Here is a 25278-nt window from a genome sequence, read left to right as displayed (position 1 = left end):
TACCTTATTCCATATACTGAATGCATTCCGATATAATAGTTCAGTCCTGTATTACCCGTCGTTCTTCTCATTGTCATTTGTTTGTCCAGCCGTTGGTACCTACACGGACCCTGACCACTAGATCATTCCCCTCCCGCTCCAAGTTCTGCAACCCAAATGATATATCCCAAACCCAAGCACCATGTAGGCAACACAACCTTCAGGACTCTTAATCCCGATCACGGAGAGCAGTATCTATGTTTTTTAACTATACTATCCCAAATTATCGATCATTGGGCAGCATGGTGACACAGCAATGCTGCCTCACAGTGCGAGGGACTTGGGTTCATTTCCAATCTCTGGGCCCTGTCTGTGTGGACTTTCTACATTCTTCCTGTGTCTGGATTGGGAACATTAACTCTTTTCTCTCTCCACAGTACGTCTCTGTGTTTACTTCAGATTTCTACCATCTACAGTATTTTTGCTTTTGTTCGATGGAGAAATGCAGCAAATGTGACAGGTTTTTGTAAAATCAGCCGTGGTTCGCGGGTTCCTCTGGTGTTTAGGAATCTTGCCCGACCACTTGTCTGAGTGCAGTGTCCCAGGATGCCCATTCCATCTCTCTCAGTTCCCTCAGTCCATCATCACGACATGCAACTTTTCCTTGTGCCACCCCTGGGACTCCCCCTACACCATTGCCTGGCACTGGATACTCCCTTCACAGGACTATGGACGCAACGATACTGGGAACTTTCTGACCCGCTGGGGATGCTGGGTAACCATTCTGCCAATGAAAAGAATAGAATAACTAGAATCCAGTTGTATAGCAAAGCTGAGTAAACAGCCTGAATTACATCCATCTGCTCTGACATTTTCTAATCTTCTGTTTATCCTCGTCCATCTGCAAATAGATGGTCCATATGTATGCCTTGTCAAACAGGTTTGGTGGCGGGGATAGATATCAGATCCGGTGGTCATTGGACTGATTCAGTGGTCTCACTTTCCTGACGTCACACTTAAGTTTTTATTATCAAGTCTATCTAGTTTAAAGAAAAGGCCTTGCTGGAGTTGTGCTGAAAGGATATTTGAATTTTGGAGACATTAGAATATGTCATTTGCGAGTGAAGTTAGGAATCGTAAGGTAGCACAGTTAAATGCACGATTAAAATGCTGGTCGGGGAGGCAGCACTTCCGATATGTGGAACATTGGGATTCCCGAGGCGGTAGGAATTACACAAAAAGGACAGAATGAACCTGAACTGGCAGCAATTTACGATACATGTGGATTATTGGGATTCACGGGTCAGTAGGATACACACAAGAAGGAAGGGATGAACATGAACTGATAACAATCTCCGATATGTGGATCATTGGGATTCCCGGGTTGGTAGGATATACACAAGATGGACGGGATGGACTTGAACAGGCAGCAATCTCCTGGCAGGCAGGTTTGCTAGTGTCCTTAACGAGGGTTTAAACTATCGTGTGGCGGCGGTGGGGGAGGGGTGTATGGAACCACAGCAGTAGGTCCACAGGTCCAGTGACTGAGGGGGAATTGGAGACTGATCCCAGGACAGCTAAGACCAACCAAAAAAAAGAGGGCACTGAACACAGTGGCCTGGCTGTCTGAAGTGTGCTGATTTTAATATGAGAAATCTGTTTGTTTGAACAGATATTTCTATGTCGCTGCATGTCAGAAAATAGGAAGAGATAATGGTTAATTGTCCACTGTGTCCTTCACTGGACCAGCTTGTCTCTCCAGGCACCAAAACTTGTTACTGTGGGTCAGAGAACTTCAGAATTAATACAACACGGGGATCCAAGATGGCGGCGACCCAGCAAGTCTGAGTCGAAAGTGCTCCTCCCAAGACTTGGGTAAAGTGGGTCACCCACCCCCACCACACTCACCAAATCATTTAAATTAACTGTTTAATTTAATTAGTTGCTTAATATTAAATTTAAACAATCTAATCTTCAGTAAAAATGACCAAAGGGAAGGGAGCCCGCAGCTCTCAGCAAGCAGGACCCCCTCCCCTACCCTCTCCAGCTGCAGCAGAGGCGTCCACAGCCGCCCCGGGGGAACTTACCTACGGTGACAAGCCTTGTGGAAATCATCTCTAAACTCGATGCGAAGATCGACGCTTTCATTGAAGAATTCCGAAGTCGATGGGACTCACTCTCGGCCGCACTGAAAAAGCACGAGCTAGACATTAAAGAAATCGAGCGCCGAGTCGGAGGGGCGGAGCTAAAGGCCGCGACCTCCGAAAATACAGCGCAATCGGCCGTGGAACAGGTCCGCACTCTCGAACAGCGAGTCCGGACCTTAGAGAATCACATTGAAGAAATATTCGTTTGCTGGGTCTTCCCGAACGGGAAGAGGAAGGCCAGCTTATAGCGTTTCTGGAGCAGTGGCTGCCACAGCTTTTAAATCTGGAAGCTGGATCAGGCCAGGTAAGGGTAGAATGGGCCTACCGGGTCGCAATATGTGAGCCCAGCTCGAACCAGCGCCCACGCCCGGTCCTGTTCCGGCCGCAGAGCTATAGGCAGAGGCAGATACTCCTAGAAGCTTCTAGAAATCTTGGAAAACATTCCCAAGCCATGATCTATAAAGGATCCAAGATCATGTTATTCCAGGACGTTTCCTGAGCTCTGGTCCGAAATTGGAAAGCATTCGATGAGGCGAAGAACTGTTTAAGAGACTTAACTATTCAGTACTCCTGACACTACCCAGCAACGCTACGCTTTAAACATGAAGGATCCGTGTATAACTTCAGATCGCCAGAAAAGGCTAAGGAATTCTTGGACTCTCTTAGATAAATTGTAAGAGATAATGGATGTTGGTTTGCCTTTCCCCCACTCCGGTTTATATCCCACCCATTTTTTTTTCTTATTTCTTACATTATTGTTTAATATTATCTTGGGGTGGGGAGAGGGATTTATTTATTTGTTCTCTATTTAACGATTTTTTCTCCCCCGGGATTTTTTTTTAATTATTCTATGTATGTATGTGGGTATGCATGTGTGTGTGTATATGTTTAGTTAATGTTGGTGGGGGGAGATGTTTACCTTATTCTATTTTACCTCTGTCTCTAGGAGCGGGGTTGTTTTCCCTTGTTATTTTGTATTATTCTATTTAATTATTATTTGTTGAGGTTGTAATTTTATAGTTATATATGTTTATACATGTTATTAACATTACCAAATATATTCAGGTGTTGGTCTGTGTGTGTGGGGGGGAGGGGGTAGAGTACTCACTGTTAACTCTAGCTTTGTGTTATATCTGAATTCTCCTCATCCTATTGAGGAGCGCCTGGGTCAAGGGTGGGCCTTGGTTGGGAGAGGATACGATGGACCTTTGGAGATGAAGTGACACCCCCTGGGAACAAGGGGGAAAATCTTCATTTAAATACGGTTTTTTTTATTATTTAGAAATAGTTTTTATTATATTGTTGTGAGTGTAGCAGAGAGCCTTTATTCCTGTGAACTTTGTATTCTCTATGCTCGGGATGTTCTGGATAGGGTTTCCCCTCCCGAGGGGTCTCGGATTTGCCCGGATGATTATGGTTGATCAGTTGGTTAAGTGGTGCACCTGGAATGTCAAGCGAAGTAATTCCCCAGTCAAAAGGAAGAAAATATTATCAAATCCTAAGAAAGAAAGAGTTGATATAGCTCTCCTACAGGAGACACACCTGTTGGATAAAGAACAGGGTGGATTTTATCAGGCCTTTTTTTCTTCTTTTAGCTCAAAAAGCAGGGGAGCTGTTATTCTTGGTCGGAAGAATTTCCCTTTCAATATCCTAAAGCAGATAAAATACGAATCTGGACGATATATTTTGATTAAAGCCCTTATAAATGGAGAGGAATATGGGATTTTAAATTTGTACTGCCCCCCGGCACACCCCATTAAATTTATAAAGGAAGCCTTTTCAAAATTGATGGCTCTTGGTGCCCGTCATACAATTATAGGGGGAGACTTTAATTGTATGATGGATCCGGAAATAGATAGGATTCCCAAGAGTTCTGCAGGAATATCTCCCAGATCTGGAGAATTGGTGGATCTGAACAAAGAATTAGGATTAGAAGATGTATGGAGATGTCTTCATCCACAGGGCGGAGATTTTTCTTTTTACTCCAATCCACATAAATGTCATCCCAGAATTGATATGTTTTTTGTCCCCTCGTTTTTTTTTTTAAATTCCATATCATCCTGTAAAATAGGTAGTATAGCAATTTCCGACCACGCTGCTGTATATATGGAAATCACGGCGAGGAACAACGGGACATCCCCTCCGCATTGGCGTATGGACCCCTTCCTGATGAAAGATAGTAAATTTGTAAAGTACTTCTCTCAAGAATTTAAAACTTTTTTAGAAATTAACTTAGGTGCGACTAGCAACCCATTAATGATGTGGGAGACCATCAAAGCTTACGCATGAGTTTTGATCATCTCCTACTCAGCGACACAGAAAAAATTAAAGGGAGAACAACAGCATCTGCTCGAAACTCGCTTAAAAGCAGTTGAAACAGCATACGCTGATAGACCTTCTATTATCAAATTGCAAAGGATTCCGGCCTTTAGGACTGCTCTAAACACCACGCTTACCCAAATGGCTAAGAGAGAAATAGTATTTGCAAAACAAAGGTTATATGAATTTGGCGACAAACCGGGTAGATACTTAGCATTTCTTGCAAAGAAAAAAAATGGCCCCTGAAACTATTACATCTATCAAGCAAAGTACGGGTATTTTGACTCATGATCATAAAAGGATTAATGCAATCTTTAGAAAATTTTATTCTGATTTATACAAATCGCAGGATTGTGAAGACAGGACTAGGAGGATGCAATCATTTTTTAAAAATTTGACCTTTCCGGGCCTAACTCCGGAACAGGTGTCGGTCTTAAATGCTCCCCTAACAGTCCAAGAAATACTTGACGCAATCAGGCAACTTCAGAGCGGTAAGGCACCTGGCCCAGATGGTTTTCAAGCTGAATTCTATAAAGAATTTACAGGAATATTGGCGGGTCCACTTTTGGAAATGTATAACTGTGCATATAGTCAGGGCTGTCTCCCACCTTCGTTGAAAGAGGCAAATACTCTCTTATCCTTGAAAAAGGAAAGGATCCACAAGATTGTACGTCATGCAGACCAATATCTTTGCTAAATGTAGATTTTAAAATCCTTTCTAAGACGTTAGCATTGAGACTAGAAAGGGTACTGCCACATATAATAAAGGAGGATCAGACATGGTTTATTAAGGGCCGTAGATCATCCAATAATATTAGAAGGGTTTTGAATATGATTCAAGCCTGATATCAGGGAAAGATACCAGGAGTAGTAGTCTCATTAGACGCGGAAAAGGCATTCGATAGGGTTGAATGGTCCTATTTGGTTTACACATTGGAAAGGTTTGGCGTTGGACAGGTGTTTACCAAATGGGTCTCAACATTGTATAGTGATCCCAAAGCAGTTGTGGTTCCCAATGGATTAGATTCGGATAGCTTAAGTGTGGATAGGGGCTGCCGTCAGGGATGTCCTCTCTTGCCATTGTTATTTATGCTAATAATTGAACCACTAGCAGAATCTATACGGGATGGTCCTAATATAACGGCCCCGAGGATTGCTACAGGTAAACATAAAATTACCCTTTATGCAGATGATGTTCTTCTATTCCTCAGTAACCCTCTGATGTCCGTACCTCGCCAAATCCAAGTTATTAATACATTTAGCGCATTCTCAGGCTATAAAATTAATTTCTCAAAATCGGAGGTGAAACCAATGGGAGGCCTAGCTAAGATACCCCACTTAGTGGACTGATCCCACTTTCCCTTTCGTTGGTCCCTGGAGGGTTTCTTATATTTAGGCATTTTTATTACCCCAGTTATACAAGGCTAACTTTGTGCATTTACTGGAAAGGATAAGGCGGGACCTCCAGCGACGGGGAGACCTTCCAATTTCTTGGCTAGGTAGATTAGCACTAATTAAAATTAATGTCCTGCCCGGTCTCCTATACCCTTTGAAAATGCTTCCGGTGATGCTGCCGGAATCATAGACGGCCCCTCATTAAGCTCAAGAAGCTATAGCTTCTACAGGCAAGGGGAGGATTGGTCTTCCCAGATTTTAGGAAATATCAGTTAAGTTCCCTATTAAGCTACATAGCTGATTGGGTCTTGTCTGACCCGCAATCAATCTGGCTGGACATCGAGGCTTCTCAAGTAAAATGCCCACTTATTAACCTTTTATTTTCAGACAAGACGAAAATCATTACAGATCACTGTAAAAACCCTATAATACTAAACACAATTAAAGCTTGGAATATAATCCGGCAAAATGAGGGCAACTCAGATAAGACATCCCCCGATGCTCCGATCGTGGGAGCATGGGGAATTCAACCGGGGTTTACAGATGCCACTTTTAAACTCTGGAGATGTAGGGGTATCTCATGTCTAGGGGACTTATTTAAAGATGGGGTCCTGATGTCTTTTGAACAGCTGTGTCAGAATTTAGGATTACCGAATGGAGACCTCTTTTGATACTTCCAAATTCGAGATTATATACAGAAGAATACTATGTTATTAGATAGTCTTTATAATTCAGATCGAGAATGGAGTGTCCTACGAAACATGGGGGTATCTTCCGTCAGTACTATTCATCATTTACTACATGATGAAGTATCGGGAGATATGGACAATCTGCTTAAGACATCGGATCAGGATTTGGGACTAGAGATCTCTATAGAAATGTGGAATGACATTTCGGAAAACGCCAGATGAATCACCATCTGCAACAGAACTCAGGCTACCCAGCTGAAGATACTTCATAGGGCCCATATAGCACCGGATTGATTGGCAAAATTTAAGGCAGGAGCATCTCCAATGTGTCTCAAATGTAAAATAGAGGTGGGCACTCTTGTATATTGCCTATGGAGCTGTCATAAGATCCGTAGATACTGGACTAAAATAGCAAGTACCCTGAGAGAAAGTTTAGGAACGGAAATTAAACTGGACCCTGTATCTCTCCTTTTGGGCTTTTCAAACTTACCCTCCCTGGATATGCACGGGAAGAGATTATTTTCTATTCTCTCTTTCTGTGCAAGGAAAAATATTTTGGTAAACTGGGTGGCTGAGGGCCCCCTGGACATTTCATATTGGCATAGATTAATTATGGAACGTATTGCCCTTGACATCCTTACAAACATGGTGCACCGAAAGACCGAATTATTTCATAAAATATGGCAGCCATTCTTGTTTTACACAAATACAGATATTTCGGCTATCCGAACAAGGACTTTTATTTAATTGAGATTAATAACCTGGCTGGTCCGGGGCCCCTTGGGAGAGGAATCCCGCACGAATATAGGTTTTGTAACATTTGATGTTAACACATTCCGAGCATATATCTCGCGACCCAATTTCTGTGTTATCCTTTTTTTTTTCCTTTTTCTTATTTGAATAATGTAAGAGACTTAATTATACACTCGGGTTAGTTGTAGGTTAGATTAGTAGTTTTTTTTTCTCGGTATTTTTCTTTTGTTGAATTTTGGTTATTATTTATTTAAGATATCATTGTATATCAATGTTTGTACTTAAGAGTTTTGTTTATTTTTGTAAACTTGTAAAACTGTTAAGTTTCTCATAAAAATATCTATTTAAAAACGGGGATGATAAACTGAGGGACTAAACTGGGCAAACAGTTACAGATTGTGATTCAATACAATGCTCCTTCTGTCCAGCTGTGATCTACAGTACCACATGAATTCCCAGTTTTCAGCTGCGATTTCTGCAATGCATTTCTTCTGTCTGTCCCCAGTTCACACCGAGACCCATTAACCCATCACCCCCTGACCTACTCTGGTTTCTGATGTAGTAACACTTCCATTTTAATATTCTCATTCCTCTGAGTGTCTGTCCATGGTGTCACACCTCTTGTAATTTTTTTTCAAAACTCCTAAACATATTCCCTGAAGCAGCACCGTGGCTCAGTGGTTAGTGCTGCTGCCTCACAGTGCTAAGGACCCAAGTTCGAGTCCTTCCTCTGGCGACTCTCTATGTGGAACTTGCACATTCTCCCTGTGGGTTTCTTCTGGGTGCTTTGGTTCCCTCCCACAAAGTAAAAATGTGCAGTTTAGGTGAATTGTAATGTTCAGGGATATTTTGGTTAGGTTCATTAGCCAGGGGTAAATATAAAATAGGAGAATGGGTCTGGTTAGTTTACTCTTCAGAGGATTGGTGTGGACTTGTTGGGCTGAAGGGCCTGTTTCCACACTGCAACAATTCTAATTCTAACATTCATCTGAATGTTTTCCCTTCCGGTCGTACCACTTTCGGGTGTTTAAATTGAATGTGCTTCCCTCTGTTTCTTTCCAAGGCTTTCATTAAGAACTCTGAAGTGTCAATAATTCCAGTCTTATGTAGTTTCAGAACCAAGGTATTTGTGCACCTTGTGTTATTTTTCACTTCCAAGTGTATGGCACTCCATGTGGGTCAGGACATTTGAGCAGCTTTGACACACATCTTTGAACATTTTCAAAACCAGAAATTTCTGGAGAAACTCAGCAGGTCTGGCAGCTGTGGAGACAGCGAAACAAAGATAGCGTTTCAAGTCCAGCGTGGCCCTTGTTCAGAACTGAAAAGGGCTCCTTATTGCCTTGGCAAAAGTGGACGAGGGATGATGGGAAACAGAGCATGTGGAAGTGCAATGGCACAGAGGAATGGGCTTTTAATTGTGGTGAAAGAGGAACAGATGTGAAATTGGTGTAAATTAAAGAGTACATGGGAGAAATGGTTTGCCTCTATTGAGTGCAGAATAAACAAGATACAGACGAGATCAATGGGAGGCCAAGATCATTGTTAGGCCAGGAAGCAGAATGCATGAAAATTGGAGAACAGCCATAATGGGGTCAGCCTGTAAATTTGGAATTGTATATTAACAACTACAGGCTGTAACACATCAAAGTGTAATGTGAGATGTTACTCGAACTTGAGTATTGCTTTATTGGAACATTGCAGCAGCTCAGGACCGAAATGCTAGGATGGGAACAAGGCAGATTATTGTAATGGGAAGCAATGAGAGGGTCAGGGTTATTCCTACAGACAGAGTGAAAGTGTTCGTCAAAGCAGTCTCTGTTTGGTCTCCCCAATGTAAAGGAGACTGCATCATGACAGGAGACCGGATTGAAAGAGTAAAAATAAAATACTACTTCACTTGGGAGGTGTGATTGGGACCTTGGACAGTGAGGAGGGAAGAGGTGAATGGGCTAGTGTTGTAGCTTCTGTAATTGCATGGGAAGGTGTCATAGGGAAGTGGGGAAGTGTTTGGGTTGATGGACGGTATCACAGAGGGAATGGTCTCTGTGAAATGCTGACAGTGGACGCGAGTGGAATATGTGTTTGATGTTGCTGTCCTGCTGGAGGTGGTGGAAGTGGCGGAAGATGAGTCAGTGAATATGGATTCTAATGCAGTAGGAAACGACGACAAGGGGAGGTCTATCATTGTTCTGGCAAGGAGGGAATGGAGTGAGGGCAGAAGCGTGGGAGATATGGCAGTCACATGAAGGCTCTGTCCACCGTCGTTAGGGGATTTCTGGTTTGAAGGCAAATGAGGTCACATCAGAGGAAGCTCATTGGAATGTGGCATCATCAAACAGAAACAACAGAGATGGAGAAACTGGGAGAATGCACAAGCTTACACTGATCATGTGTTTATCTACATGCAGAACATCCCCCTGAATTATTTAAAAGAACCATATATTTAAATTGAGGATTTCTGTCTCACATCTGGTTTGAAGTGAGATGTGGATATAGACTGAGGGGAAGGTCCGTGCTTATATGTAGGCAGACAGTCAAGCAGATATCCCATAATGCTCAGCAATTATTGTTTCTTTCAAAAAGAAGGACTCCATAAGAAGATGAAGTACCCATGGTTGATAAAGGTTGGCTAGAATACTGAATTATCCCCAGAAATCCCATTGCTGCTCCATCCTCTTCGCAGCTCCTCTCCCCTTCCTGATTCCAGGTTCTCTCTCTCAAATTACTGAGTACATTCTCTTACATTATGATGCCTCCCCACTTCACTTGAAGCCCTTTGACTGAGTCTACTTTCCCTGCACTGGCATCAAGCTGTGTTTTGTGCTGCCATTTTGCCTCTGGTCTCAGTGTGGCTCGGCCTCACCATTCATGCTGCTTTACACCTCCCACTCACATCTCATTCTGGAAAGTTTCCTTCTTGGAGTAAACCTTATTGAAAACACCTCTCCCCCTTTGCACTGAATTCACACTGTGATCCAAATTTCAAAAGGTATACTCAGACTTCATCTCACCCTGCTAAAGGCAAACGCACGCTGTCCGTGTGGTCTAAGAATTCCCTTTCTTACATAGATCTGATCAGAGATACGTTTTCACTGGAGTGATCATCACCCCCTTTAGACAAATAAATTCAGGTGTTTGACTTCCTATTGATACTAGCAAGAGTTTCATGCTGCCTTAGTATTGTAACATGGAGAAAAACAAATCACACTATGAAGTTTTGCTCTGAGTGTTGTTTACCTGTCATTTTGAATATTGTTTCAACTTTGCAGTGCTTATCTTTAAATGCTTGTTCTTGAATTTATTATCAGATGGAGTGTAGGAGGTTGAGGGGTGGCATTATAGAAGTTTATAAAATAATGAGAGGCATGGACAGGGTGAATAGCCAAGGTGTTTTGCACAGGATAGGGGAGTCCAAACATATAGGATATTGCTTTAAGGTGAAAGGCGGAAGATTAAAATGGGACGAAGCGGCTACGTTTTCACACGTATTCATCAGAGGGGATGTGTGTATGGAAAGAGCTGTCAGAGGAAGAATGGTAAATCCAAGTACAGCTACAACATTTAAAAGTTGTTTGTACAAACATCGGAATAGGAAACGTTTAGAGACACATGGACAAAATGCAATCAGATGGGACTAGTTTACTTTGCAAAAGCTGGCCAGCATGGTCAGGTTGGACCAAAGGGTCTGGTTGTGCGCGATATGACCGTATGAATCGAGAAAGTGAGGTATGGGAGGAAAAGATATGATGTAAGCAAATTAGTAAGAAATATAAAAACAAGCATCACAAACTTTTCGGTGTACATAAACAATGTTCAAGATGACTGTGTGACCTTAGGTAGAAATGATGTCAGGAACGCAAACTGAGTCCATTTGGAGAGTGTGACTGAGGAACTGGCTATAGGAAACAGGCAGATAATTTACACCAGTATTTTACATCATACCTCACAGGGAAAGGCACTGTAAGTATATCAATGATACAAACAAAACTGTAATAGGAGGGAAGTTCATGAACCATCTCGAACAGAAGGAACAAGGTTTCTAACAATCAGATAAGAACAAAGGTAGACAGATCAGCAACAATTCTTAGTTGGTTTGAAAAGAAGTGGTAATAGTCTTGGGATCATTGCACCTTCTCTATCAGACATTATTTCTGTTGTTTGTTAATGTAAGCAGTAAGTGCAGTAGCTTTAATGCATTGTCATCAGGTTCAGGTACATAGGTTTCTGACCCTGGCATCTTCTCCCACACACATCACTGTACCATAGATCAGCTTCATGGTAATGTTAGACTGAGGGATTATCCCGGGGAAAATGTAACAGATTGTGTTAGAATATAATTCTGGTTCTGTTGCTGCTGCTGCTGCTACTGCTGCTGCTATGGTTTGCAGCATCACAGGAATTCCCAGTCTGAGCTGCAATATCTGCAATACAATTCTGCTGCCAGTCCTCGGTTCACACCGGGACCCATTCACCCATCACCCCTTTACTCCATGACCAATCTTGATTCCTGATGTGGGAACGCTTTTTTAAAATTCTCGTCCTGTTAGGGTCCCTTCATGATGTCATGCCTCCAATTTTGCGTTCCTCAAACGCATTTAACATTTTCATCTGAATCTGTATCATTTCCCTTCCAGTAGTGCCATCATCTGTTGAAAGTGAATGTGTTTCTCTCCCTCACCATGATTCAGAACTCAGCCTTATGTAGTTTTAAAACAAATGAATTTGTGTACTTTGCGTTATTGTTCACTTCCCACTGCATGGAACTGCATGTTGGACCGGGTGTTTGAGTACTTTTGACACACGTGTTTGAAACTTGTTCAAGAACACAAAACAGGTCTGGCAGCATCTGTGAAGTGAAAGCAGAGATAATCTTTCGGGTCCTGTGACTGTTCTTCAAAGCTCTTGTTGTCTGCAACAATTTTTGTTTTTGTTTCGTATTTCCCGTATCCAATGGTGTTTGCTATATTGAAAATAAGTTCTGCCACCTTTCGCTTTTGAACGAACTCAGTTGCTCTGGCAACGTCTGCAGAGACAACGAAACAATGTTAAACTTTTTTGTCCAGTGTAAAATTGCTTCAGAAATGGTTGGAAAGTGAGTGTTTTACCACCTTGGTAGAGGTGGGAAAGAGTGTTTGGAGGCCCAGTGCAAAAGACAAACGGGCTTTAAATTGTGGTGAAAGAGACACAGATGTAAAATGGGTGCAAATTAATGTGCAAATATTAGACATGGATTTTTTTTCTGTTGAGTGCGAGATAAACAAGACACAATCGTAGAGAGCCAGGAGGGAGAGTTTATGATAAATGAAGAACAGCCATAATGGGGTCAAGCTGTGAATTTATGGAACTGAATATTAACCCCTACAAGCTGGAACGTACAAAAGTGTAAAGTGAGGTGTTACTCGAGCTTGGGTTGAACTTCATTGGAAATTTGCAGCAGTCTGTACTTTCTTAACATCCCTACAGTGTGGAAACAGGCCCTTCGGCCCAACGTGTCCATGCGGACCATCTAAATTGTATCCGAACTAAACCCATTCTCTACCCTATTATTATACATTGGCCCATGACTATTGCACCTAACCTCACATTCGTGAACAGTATGGGCAATTTAGCATGGCCAATTCGCCTAACCTGCACATCTTCGAACTGTGGGGGAAACCGGTGCACCCAGAGGAAATCCACGCAGACAATGTGCAATCCCCTCACAGGCAGTCACCCGAGGCTGTAATGGAACTCATGTCCTTGTTGCTGTGAAGCAGCACTGCAAACCACTGAGACAGCGCACCTTCCAGGACTGAAATTGTATAAGGCCACAAGACTATAGGAGCAGAAAAGAAAACATTCGGTCCATCGAGTCTGCTCCACCATTCAATTATGACTGACAGATTTTCAACCCCATTTCCCTGCGATCTCTCCGTAACCTTTGATCCCATTGTCAATTAAGAACTTATCCGTCTCTATTTTAAACGATCTGGTTTCCACAGCCTTCGGTGGTAAGGAATTGCAATTTCACCACTCTCTGCTTAAAGAAGTTTCATCTTGTCTCCGTATGAAAGGGTCTTCCCTTTGCTCTAAGCTTGTGCCCTCAGGTCCTTGTCTCTCGTACCAATGCAAACGTCATCCCAATGTCCTCTCTGTCCATGCCATTCAGTATTCTGTGAGTTTCAATCAGATCCCTCCCCCCATCCTTCTATTCTCCATCGAATATAAACTAGAGTCCGCAAAGGTTCCTCATGTGTTAAGCTTTTCATTTCTGGTGAACCTTCTCTCGAAAAGCACCAAGTTTAATACATCCTTCCTAAGGTATAAGATACAAAATGCTGGCGATGTTGTCTGGCCAGAGACGTAGAAAGCGTCAGAATCCTTACCTTTATACTATAGTACTCTTGAGATGGATGAGAACTTCATATTAGCCTTCTTAACGACTGACTCAACCTGCAAGTTTCTCTTAAGCGAATCCTGGACTTGGAATCACAAGTCCCTTTACACTTCAGATTTCTGAATTTTCTTCCCATTTAGCAAATATCCCATGCCTGCATTCTTCATAACAAAATGCATGACCTCACACTCTCCCACATTGTATTTCATCTGCCACACCTTTTCACACTCACCTGAACTTTCGAAATATTTCTGCAGGCTCCCTGCCTCCTGAATAATACACGGTCTTCCACTATCTTTGCATCATCTGCAAATGTAGCCAGAATGCCCTCAGTTCTGCCATCCACATCATTAACCTCTAAAGTGAAATGTTGTGGACCTAACACTGACCCTTGTGGAACACTACTAGTCACCGGCTGCTACGTTGAGAAGGACCATTTTATCTCCACTGTGCCTCCTGCCAGACAGCCAACTTTTTATCTATGTTAATACCTGGCCAATTACACCACTGGCCTTTGTCTAACTCTGCAGCCTCCTGTGTGGTACATTATCAGATGCCTTCTGAAAGTCCACATAGTTAACTCCCATTGGCTCTCCTTTATCTAACCGGCTTGTTACCTCTTCAAATAATTCTCATTAGCTTCAGAGCAAGGTAGATTATTGTAATGGCGAACAATCAGAAGGTTGGGGTCATTCATACAGACAGAGTGGAGATGTTCCTCAAAGCAGTTTCTGATTGGTCTGCTAATGTGAACGAGTCTGCATTGTGAGCAGCAAAGACAGGAGACTGGATTGAAAGAGTACAAGTGAAATGCTGCTTCACTTGGAAGTTGTGATTGGGGACTTGGACTGTGAAGAAGGATGAGGTCAATGGGCAAGTGTTGTAGCTTCTGTAATTACATGGGAATGGGCCATGGGGGTCAGTGTGGAAGTGTCCCGAACGGTGGAGGTTGTCACAGAGGGAATGGTCCCTGTGAAATACTGACAGTGAACTGGAGGGGAAGATGTGTTTGATGGTGTTGTCCTGCTGGAGGTGGTGGGATTGGCGGAGGATTATTCTGTGAATGTGGATTCTAGTGCAGTGAGAAGTGAGGGCAAGGGGAGATATATCATTGTTCTGGGAAGGAGGGGACAGAGTGAGGGCAGAAGTGAGGGAGATGAGACAGTCACAGCTGAAAGATCAGTCCATCAGAGTTAGAGGATTTCTTGTTTGAGAGAAAAGGTGGTCACGTAGGAAGCTTCCCACTGGAATGTGGCATCATGAAACAGAAATCACAGGGCCAGAGAAACTGGGAGTATGGAGTCACTCTCAGCTGATTATGTGCGCATCCACATACGGAGGTTCCCCCAAATGGTTGAAAAGAGACAGGTATTTCAATTGCCGATTTATGTCTTATATTTGGTCTAAAACAGAATGTGAAACTAGACTCAGGTGAAGGTCAGTAGATGTGTCGGGGAGACATTTAAGCATATACTGCTTAATAACGCTCAGCAATGATGGTCTCTAGTCAACAAGAAGCTGATGTGAAGATGTGAAGATGAACCACCCATGATGCACAAAGGCTGTGAAGGATACTAATCACTCACCAACTGAAGAATTCAGATTGGCGAACACTAGCGTCGGCCACATTTGGGAAGTTTATTTTTGGAACCAGAAGCAGATTGTATAAAACAAAATACAAAGAAAAATATTCCAAAACCGGCAAGAAATATAAAAAAATAACTAACCGCAAGAGTTTTCTCCTATCGAATAAAAAACTTTTATGATGTGTGTGTGACCCTTGGAAGAAAGGCAGGAGTGTATATGTGAGACACCTGGAGGATGTGACTGGGGATTTGGTTTCAGGGAACAGGCAAAGAATTTAATACAGTATTTTACATTGTTCCTCACAGGGGAAGGCGCAAAATCGTACAATAATACAAACAAAATTGTAGTCGGATGAAAGTTCTTGCACTGTCTCTAACAAAACGAACAAAGATTTCCTCAAACAGAAAAGACCAAGGGTAAACAGGTCATCAGCAATTCATAGCTGGTCTTAATAGAAGTGGTTACAGAGTGTTTTGGTGGCACTGTGTGAAATATTCGATAACTCTCTGGATTACAGGAGTGTTCTAGCGAAACTGGAGACCCACAAATATGGCACCTATCTTCAAGAACATAATGAGTCTTCAAGTGTTTCGGTGCTCCCTTTGTCTGAACAATGGAGCATATTTGAGAGGATTAATGGCCTCTTGATGCACTTTCATCCTGAGTGATTTAAACAAAGTAAAACTCTGCTCCTTCCTCTGATGCCGAACATACTGGGATATGAACACTTTGCCAAAGTTGGGAATTATTTTGAAAATTATCTGGAACATTGTACAAATGACATCATCCAGAGAATTCTGGAAACAGCACTCCTGAGAACATTTCATCACCATGTGGGGGTATTGCACAGGTGACAGTGAGAGAAGGTGCGCTGCATGCAGCAGTGAGAGTGATGGAGCCTTATTTGGTGGGTAGATACTATTACAGATATACGGTGAGCGTGAGGGAGCAGAGAGAATACAGCGACCATTATCTTGACAGATAGCATGGAAGGTTATTGATGCTTGTCCTATATTGCTGGAAATTTCTTCAGACCGCAGATACTGCAGTAAGCTGGATGGTGAGCTCAGACCTTGCTCGGTGGGACTGGTGGTGCGGCCCTTCTGGGAAGAGAATGCTTCTGCTCTGTACTAGCTCATTCACCAGGATCTCCATGCCCCTGTCGACAAGATGTGGCGTAATTTCCCCTTATCTGCCATGCTCGGGTAAACTGTGCAGGGCAGCTCCAAGCTAAGAAAGCTCAACCGTATATCCATTGGCCTTTTCAAGATGGCAGCAGTGCCAGGGATCACGGACTATCCATGGGCATACGGACGATGGCGAGAACCTCTATCCATGATAGGTGAGAGAATAGGGCTGGCATTGAATGAGAGTGACACCATGGAGTGGGGTGGGTAGTTAATGAGATGAGTTCGATAAGATAGCACTAGGAAACTAGCTCTGCCTCGTGCAGACATTACCTCTGTCACACTCAATGAAAATGGCACTGTGACAAATTATTGTTAGGTTCAGCCCAATGAGGCGAAGACTCTGCTGACTCTTCTCCCATTTACAAATCTGCAGGACAAATCCTTATTCAAACCTCTCCATCATCTTAACTTAGACCAATATCCTGTTCATCCATCATTCCTTGAAATAGTGCACTGTTGGACAGATAAGTAGTGCACTGGTGAGCTTTAAACTGTGTTCTATCCTAAACGGATTGCTGAGCAGTACACTAGTCTGGTCTACGCAGTGCTTCATGCTGAGCAGGTATCTCATCTGGGCATATATGTGTCTGGGCTAGGTCTGTGAGGTGGACTGAGTATCCGATATAATTCCTGACATAATTATCACTCTTCCATCTCAGTCCATTCCGCTGGTAAATAGGAGGAGTTGTGTTTCAGATCGAATTTACTTGGTCAAAATATTCGACATTAAGCAAAACACAATTTATTCAAACACAAAAGACAACAAAAGGAAGAGGAACTTGCAATAACGTAATTCTGTTGGAAAACCTAGCAGAACAATAGTTTATTTAACTACTATACAATAACTATTTCAATATGGTATCATACAATAAGCACACAAATGTCAATAAACAAATTCAGGAAACAGATTGTCTGACATGCAGTTCTCCAATCCAGGAGGAAAGAACATCAAAAGACAGTACCGAGAGAAATCACAGAGAGAGTGTGTAGCACCTGCGATAGTTTTCCTGCCTTCCAACCTTGCTGAAACCCGAGCAATAACTGGCAAAAGGAAAAACTATGAATCCTGGTTCTGTGAGAGTTTGACCATTACTCCACAGGATCAGTCCGCAGCTTCAAGTACCACAAGGAAATGACTGTATCTACACCGTCTATGGCACTGTAAGTGTCTCTGAAAAATGCCTCAACCCACCTCAGCCTTTTAATGCTCGACAGATAAATGTCAAAGTTAAACATAAATAAATAAAAGGAAAAGATGTAGCAGGCCTGGTGATCAGACACAAATGGCCTAGGGAGCTCAGCAATTTCTCCCCTGCCAAAACACAGTAGAATCTTCGAACTTCTGAAGAAAAGCATTATCTCTCTCCTTCACCTCTACATTTACAGATGGAGATATGCCATTAGCCCAATAATCAATAATGTCAAAATCCCACCCACACCAAGTATTATTGTGATATGTCAGAGTTCCCGTGAAAGGGGTTAATTGGAACTTTTTGTTCAGTGACTGTGATTAATACCAGTCTCCGTAGATCTAACTGGGTCACTGGAGGGTTTCCCTCTTCCATTATCAGGGGCTTCTTTCAACTTGTTATGCCATGTATCAGAGGCAGCATCATCATCACCAAAACTGGGATCAGCAGCTAAAGAGAAAGAGAAAGAGACCTGAATGTGAGAACGTTAGAATGTTCCAACAATGGATCAGATTCTGAGAACATTAGACTGGAATATTCCAGCAATGGATCAGAATCTGAGAACATTAGACTGGAATGTTACAACAATGGACAGGAGTTTATCTTGGGGTCTTTACTGGATTTCTCGGGATTGGGCATGGTTAGAATGGCGGATACGAGCCGGAATGATGATTATTCAAGCTGGGTACTATCCCATTCTCGCTATTGTTGGTGTTCCTGGTAAGCTTATCTCTGTCAATTCTATAAATGATGCTGAATGTTATTGTTATTCTGGTTAATTACATTTAACAAATACATAAACTTTCAGTCACAAACATCACTTCCTTTTCATGTATTTCCAAACCTACTTACTTGTAAACATCTGAGAAGGAAAAAGACTGTTCGGAACCTTGAGTCTCCTTTTTACCGTGAGCTGTTTTATGTCTCCGTATTCTATCTGTCATCAAACATACCGACACCCACCGACATAATATGGCCAGTTTCCAACTCTGCCTGAGTTCTGTTGCTGACTTCGCCATCATCTACCCCTTAATTAACGAGAAATTATGTGGCTCCAGTTCTCATCTGACTTCTCTTCCAGTTACAAATAGTTTGACCACAAACTTTCTCTCTCGTTACTTCACAATAGGAACTCTGTATCAAGAGTAATAACGTCACTGACCGTGTAACTCAGAGGCACAGGTTATGACTCTAAAAGAATTGTTTGAAATCTTACCAATGTCGATGGCTAAATTTAAATTTCAGTGACAAAAATTAGAATGAACCCTAATTACACTCAAAGCAACCATAAACCATCAGGATTTCTTTTATTATTTTATAGATAACCTTTGGTAAAGAAACCTAACATTTTTGCCCTATTTGGACTAAGAGTCCCGTCCGACCCACAACAATGTGGTTGGCTCCATATTTCCTTGACAAATGGCCGCATGGTCAAGGGCAGTTAGGATGGACAACAAATGCTGCCCTTGCCAGTGATGCTGGCGTCCAGGGAAACAACAACATTTAAGGTGAAATAACCAAGGAAATGTGGATGCTGGATATCCGAATAAAATGATCCACCGTCTGAAAGAATGTTGGAGAATCTCAGCAGGTATGGCAGTCTGTCGGGACTGAACGTTTCGAGTTCAGTGAACCTATCAAAACTGAATGCAACTGGGAAATAATATTATTATATCAGGGACGGTTGGAAGGGAGAGCGGGAGGTTTGTGGTGAGTGGATCATGTGCAGCAAGAGAGAGAGAAAGAGAGAGAGGGAGAGAAAATAAAAGCAAGAAAAAGGATTGCTGATGATGGACTAGAAGGAAAATGGAATGGGAATTTATTCTAACATTTCCCCTTTTCACATATTCCTGAATAAATTATTTATTATGGGATGTCACTGCTTACTGTGAGTCATGTTCTTCTATTTCTCGTCTCTGAGTGTGGTGATCAACTCCATCAGCAATAGTTGTAGTCGCTGAGATATAGAGAAACATAATGTTACATTGTCAACTGCTTCTTGGAGAGAGAAACTGTTACTGTGTGACTTTATGGAGATGTAACAGCTTTCTCAGCCAGGAAGAGAAACTGAGGAGACCAAGGTATTTTCAACACTGAATGGATGCACTATGGGTGTGGGGAAAATGACTTGCTGCTGTCATCTAGAAAGTCAGTGGAGGCTCTGTGGATGGTGTTCTCAGGATTGCGATGTCAGCTACTGAGTTCATTCAGGGAGCCCCGAGGATCTGGGGCCCCACTCTGAATACTGCATTTACAGTGTGTCTAGTACCATGGGAAACAAATGGAGCTGAGAATCCAAAGAAGGGAAGCTGTGTAAACAGGGAGGAGCAGGGCACTGTACTATACTCTCTGGGATTTCCAGGAATATTTGTCTAAGCTGCACCCATTCAGGTGTAAAGTGTAAAATCAGCTTGTCTCAAAATTGAGGTGGTCACTGAGCTGTATCCCCTCCTTCATTATAATCTGCAGTCTCACACCGGGGACAGGATTGTGCTGACACTCACGATGAATTAAACTGTATTAATTCTGGGACTTTGCAGGCAGCAGTGGGTAATATATCCACCATCTCTGAAGTGCAATCCTCCACTGTATTCACGAGCTGACTGAAATCATCTGTCTGCTGAGATGAATGCATTGGTTCCATCTCCACAGAGGAAGGTACAGAAAATAATTTCCAGAAATATTAGGGAACAGAGTGACTGGTAAAAATGGGAAACTGCTGTAAATCAGAATTAATGAAGCTTATGTTATTGAAAATCTAATTGAGTTGAAGTTTCATAAGTTTCTGCATCTAATGAGCTACATCCCAGAGTGATTGAGATGGGAACAGAGCTAATGAAAGAATTACTGATTATTCTTCAAAGCAAGTTAGATTATGGAAAGGACGCTGCAGACTGGAAAACAACTATTGTAAACTTAAATATTAAAAACACGATGGAGAGGGAAAACAGAAAACTAAATAGCTTGATGTCAGCTGTGAAAAAAAAAAATTGGAACCTTTTATAAGGAACGTGGCAACTAGATACTTGTCTGCATGAGTTTCCTCCGGGTGCTCCGGTTTCCTTCTGCTCACCCTTCCAACCATCCCTGATATAATAATATTATTTCTCAGTTGCATTCAGTTTTGATAGGCTCACTGAATTCGAAACGCTATTTGTGTTTCTTCCGACAGACTGCCACACCTGCTGAGATTCTCTAACATTCTTTCAGACAGTAGAGAATTTTATTTCAGATCGCCAGCATCCACATTTCCTTGGTTATTTCACCTTTAATGTTGTTGTTTCGCGGGATGCCAGCATCACTGGCAAGGGCAGCATTTGTTGTCCATCCTAACTGCCCTTGACCATGCGGCCATTTGTCAAGGCAATATGGAGCCAACCACATTGTTGTGGATCTGAGGTGATACTTAGTTCAGACAGGGCAAAAATGTTAGGTTTCTTTACCAAAGGTTATCAATGAAATAAGAAATCCTGATGGTTTATTGTTGCCATGAGTGATGTGCAGGTCAGGTGAATTGGCCATGCTAAAGTGTCCATTATGTTAGGTGAATTAGTCAGAGAGAAATTTGTCTGTATGGGTTACTCTTCGGAGAGTCGGTATGGACTGGTTGGGCCGAAGGGCCTGTTTCCACACTGTAGGGAATCCAATCTCTTCAGTTAGGACTCAATGGGCTGAATAGCCTCCTTCCGCATTGTAGAGATTCTATGATGACAAACTGGAGATGCCTGGGCTGAGGAAGCTACGCTGAAGATCTCCTGCAGATGTGACCCACGGCTGAAATGATTGATGCCCTCCGATAATAATCATCTTCCCTTGTGTCATGAATGACTCCAAACACTGGACCGGTCACAATTAATTCTCATAAAGTGTGATTTTGTTCAGGCTCCTAGATGTTATCCTCAGTCAAATACTGCCTTGAGTTCAGGGTCAGTTTCTCTTACCTGAACCCCTGTGTTCCCTCTTTTGTTCATATCAATAAGTCTTGGTGCAGAAGCACAGAAGGCTTTCCTCAAACAGAGGGTAGTAATTGTCAGGAATTCTCTTACGCAGAGAGTTAGGGAAGCTAGATCACTGAGAAGGACCAGTGGTGTCCCGCAGGGATCAGTCCTGGAACCTCTGCTCTTTGTTACTTTTATAAATGACTTGGATATGGGTGTTGAAGAGTGGGCTAGTAAGTCTGCCGATGATACAAAGGTGGTTGGAGTGGTACAGAATCTGGAGGGCTATTGTAGGTTGCAACGGGACATTGACAGGACGCAGAGCTGGGCTGAGAAGTGGCAGATGGAGTTTAAACTGAAGTGATTCACCTTGCAAGCTCGAGTGTGAATGCTGAATACATGGTTAAAGGCAGGATTCTTGGCAGTGTGGAGGAACAGAGGGATCTTGGGGGCCGTGTCCACAAATCCCTCAAAGTTGCTACCCAAGTTGATCGGGTGGTTAAGAAGGCGTATGGTGTGTTGGTTATCAGTTGCAGGGGTTTGAGTTTAAGAGCTGCGAGGTTATGCTGCAGCTCGATAGAGCCCTGCTCAGACCGGACAGGGAATAGTGTGTTCGGTTCTGGACCCTCATTATAGGAAGGACAAGGAAGCTTCAGAGAGGGTAAAGAGGAGATTTACCAGGATGCTGCCTGGACTGGAGGGCAGGTCTTATGGAGAAACCATGAGGGAGCGAGGGCTTTTCTCACTGGAGGTGTACAAGATGATGAGAGGCATAGAAAGTGAATAGCCAGAAGCATTTTCCCAGGGCAGAAATGTCTGTCACTAGGTGACATAGTTTTAAGGTAATTGGAGGAAGTTTAGGGGAGATATCAGAGGTAGATTCTTTACTCAGAGAATGGTAGGTGTGTCGAATGCATTGCCAGCGGTGGTAGTGGAGTCAAATACGTGAGGGAAACTTTAGAGACTCTTGGATAGACACATAGAACAAAGTGAACAGAAGCATGTAGGTTAGTCTGATCTTAGAGTAGGATGAACGGCACAACGTCGAGGGCTGAAGGTCCTAACTGCATGCATTCATGCAGAACTCTGAGCTCAAAAACTGCATTAATTCATGTAAAAATCGGTTATCTCGCTTTTTAGATTAGAATCAAGCTAAACAGCATGGCATAGACAGAGAACATGGGGGCCAATACCTTCAACATATTGTCTGGCTATCACAATTGTAAACAGCTAACCTGGGAATGCAACTTAAAAAAAAAAAGGTTTTGTGATTTACATATGAAAGAAGTGAAACTATCATGGTATTCTAACAGATGAAAGGCTTAACAGACAATCAATTTTTCATTGTATAATTTCAGTTACATCTCACTGCAAATTTCTGCTATAAATTCTGTGTTAGGATTAAGCCCTTCACTACCACCTGATAAAGGACCGACGCTCCGAAAGCTAGTGTGCTTCCAATTAAACTTGTTGGACTATAACCTGGTACTGTGTGGTTTTTAACTTTGTACACCCCAGGCCAACACCAACATCTCCAAATCAGTCCTGTTCTTTGTTCTGTGTTCTATGGAAGTGCACAAGAAGACTTGGACATTGAGGAGGATGTGAGACTTGGAGCAGGTCAGCCTTGATCTTAGTGAAGGGCAAGGCAGGCTTGGGATGGGAATGACCTGCCCCTGTTCCTGATGTTCTCCCATTCTGTTACTGGAAAGTTAGTAGGTGTTATTTTCCTGGAAGGTCTTTTATGTAATGTTGCAATCAGGGAGACCAGCGGATTTTATGAGCCATTGCTGGATGAGATTTGATATTCACAGTGAATCTGGGTCTCAAACATGATCAACAAATGAAGCACAAGTTACAGAGAGGGGGAGCTCTGTAAAAAGAGATGAGCGACCTCTTTCATACCCAACCTGGGACTTCCAATTACATTTTCCAAATGTCCCAAACCGTGTGGGACAGTTTTGAGGGACGAAATCGTCTCCTCTGTTTCTGTGCACCATGCTATAACAGTAAGTGGACTCCAACTGCTCCTGTCTAGCAGGATAGAGGGGTTGAATGGAACACAGAAACATGGGGCTGAGGAGCAGGAGTGGGTCATTACAGAATTTGAGCCTTCTCTACCAGGCATTAAGATTGTGGCTGATCAGATTGTGGTCTCAGCCTCATCTTCCTCTCTGTGTCCCATTATCCGTGACTCAGTTCTCTGTCAAATCTTTAACTGACTCAGCTGTGAATACTTGTAATCAGAGAAGCACCACAAACTTGGCGAAGAGAATTCCCATTCGAATGGCCATTTTAGAATTTTTCCTCATATCGCTGTGAGAATAAGAGAGTCATATAGAGTGGAAACAGATCCTTTTGTCCAAATTGTCCACGCCAATCAAGCATCTTAATCAGATCTCGGCCCACTTGCCACATCCCTCTGACCCATTCCTACTTATGTACCTTTTACAGATACCAGATGTACCAGATATAGTTTAAACGTGTAATTGTACCCACTTTCACCACTTCCTCTGACAGTACACCCACCAGCCTCTGTATAAAAAAGTTTCACCTCAGGTCCCTTCCAAGTCTTTGCCCTGTCACCTTTACCCTATGCCATCTAGTTCTGGGAAAAAGATCTTGCCCATTCAGACTATCCATGCCACTCAGGACTTTTCTAAACCTCTATCATGTCACCATTCAGCCTCTGACAGGCCAGGGGAAAAAGCCCCATCCTGTGCATCACCTCCCTGTAGCTCAAACCCTCAGGTTCCAGAAAATCTCGTAAACCTTTTATGAAGCCTTTCAAGCTTAACAACATCCATCCTTTAGCAGAGTCAACTGACATGTATGCAGTATTCTTAAAGTGGCCTCACATACGTCCTGTACAAGCGCAACACGCTATCCCAACTCCTGTACTCAATGTTCTGACCGATTAAGGCAAGCATGCCAACCACGTTCCTCAGCACTCTACCGACCTAACCTCCACTTTCAAGGAACTATGAATCTTCGCCCGTAGTTCTCTTTGTTCAGCAACATTCCCCAGGGCACTACCCCGCTTTAACTTACCAAAATGCAAAACCTCACAAATATATAATTAAACTCCATCTGCCAGTCCTTGGTTTATTGCTGGTCAAGGATCCCTTTATATTCTGAGATAATCTTCTTCACTGTCCACTGCACCAATTTGGTGATGTTATCTCTAAACTTACTAACCATGCATCCGATATTCACATCAAAGTTGTTTATAGCCATGATGAAAAGCAGTGAGCTCAGCACTGATTATTTCAGCACACCGCTGGTCACAGGTTTTCAGTCTGGAAAACATTCGATTACGTTCAATCCAATTCTGTATCCAATTGGTTAGCTTTTCCTAGATTACATATAACCTAATTTTAGTAATCTGTCTACGATGGGGAACCCTTATTAAATGCCTTGCTCAAGTTTGTGTAAACAATGTACACCACAGTGTCTTCTTCAATCTTCTTTGCCACCTCTTCCTAATACTCAATCGCATTAATTAGACATGATTTCCACCACACAAATCCATATTGACTACCCCTAATCACTCCTTGTCTTTCTAGATATTTGTAAATCCAATCCCTCAGAATCCCATTCAACGAACTCCTCGACACTGACGTTGGCTGATTGAGTCGATAATTCCCTGTGTTTTTATGGCTTATTGCTCCCTTTTCGAGCCCCAAGCTTCCAGTGGCCACAAAAAAAATAC

General features: G+C 42.6%; 1 protein-coding gene across 1 annotated transcript in view; it reads left to right on the top strand.

Moving 5' to 3' along the window:
* The first annotated feature begins 18215 nt into the window (after positions 1-18215).
* The window catches only part of LOC148136356 (putative G protein-coupled receptor 139), an 84437-nt gene continuing 77374 nt past the window's right edge, over positions 18216-25278 (top strand). The window contains exon 1 of the mRNA XM_087983708.1: positions 18216-18348. Coding sequence (XP_087839834.1) covers positions 18216-18348 — 133 coding nt within the window. The remainder of the gene's footprint in view (positions 18349-25278) is intronic.

Source organism: Chiloscyllium plagiosum, unplaced genomic scaffold (assembly GCF_037043375.1).
Source record: "Chiloscyllium plagiosum isolate Xiang-an unplaced genomic scaffold, Cpla_swu_hap1 HiC_scaffold_46, whole genome shotgun sequence".
NCBI classification, from domain to species: Eukaryota; Metazoa; Chordata; class Chondrichthyes; order Orectolobiformes; family Hemiscylliidae; genus Chiloscyllium; species Chiloscyllium plagiosum.
This window is presented reverse-complemented; position numbering and strand designations above follow the sequence as displayed.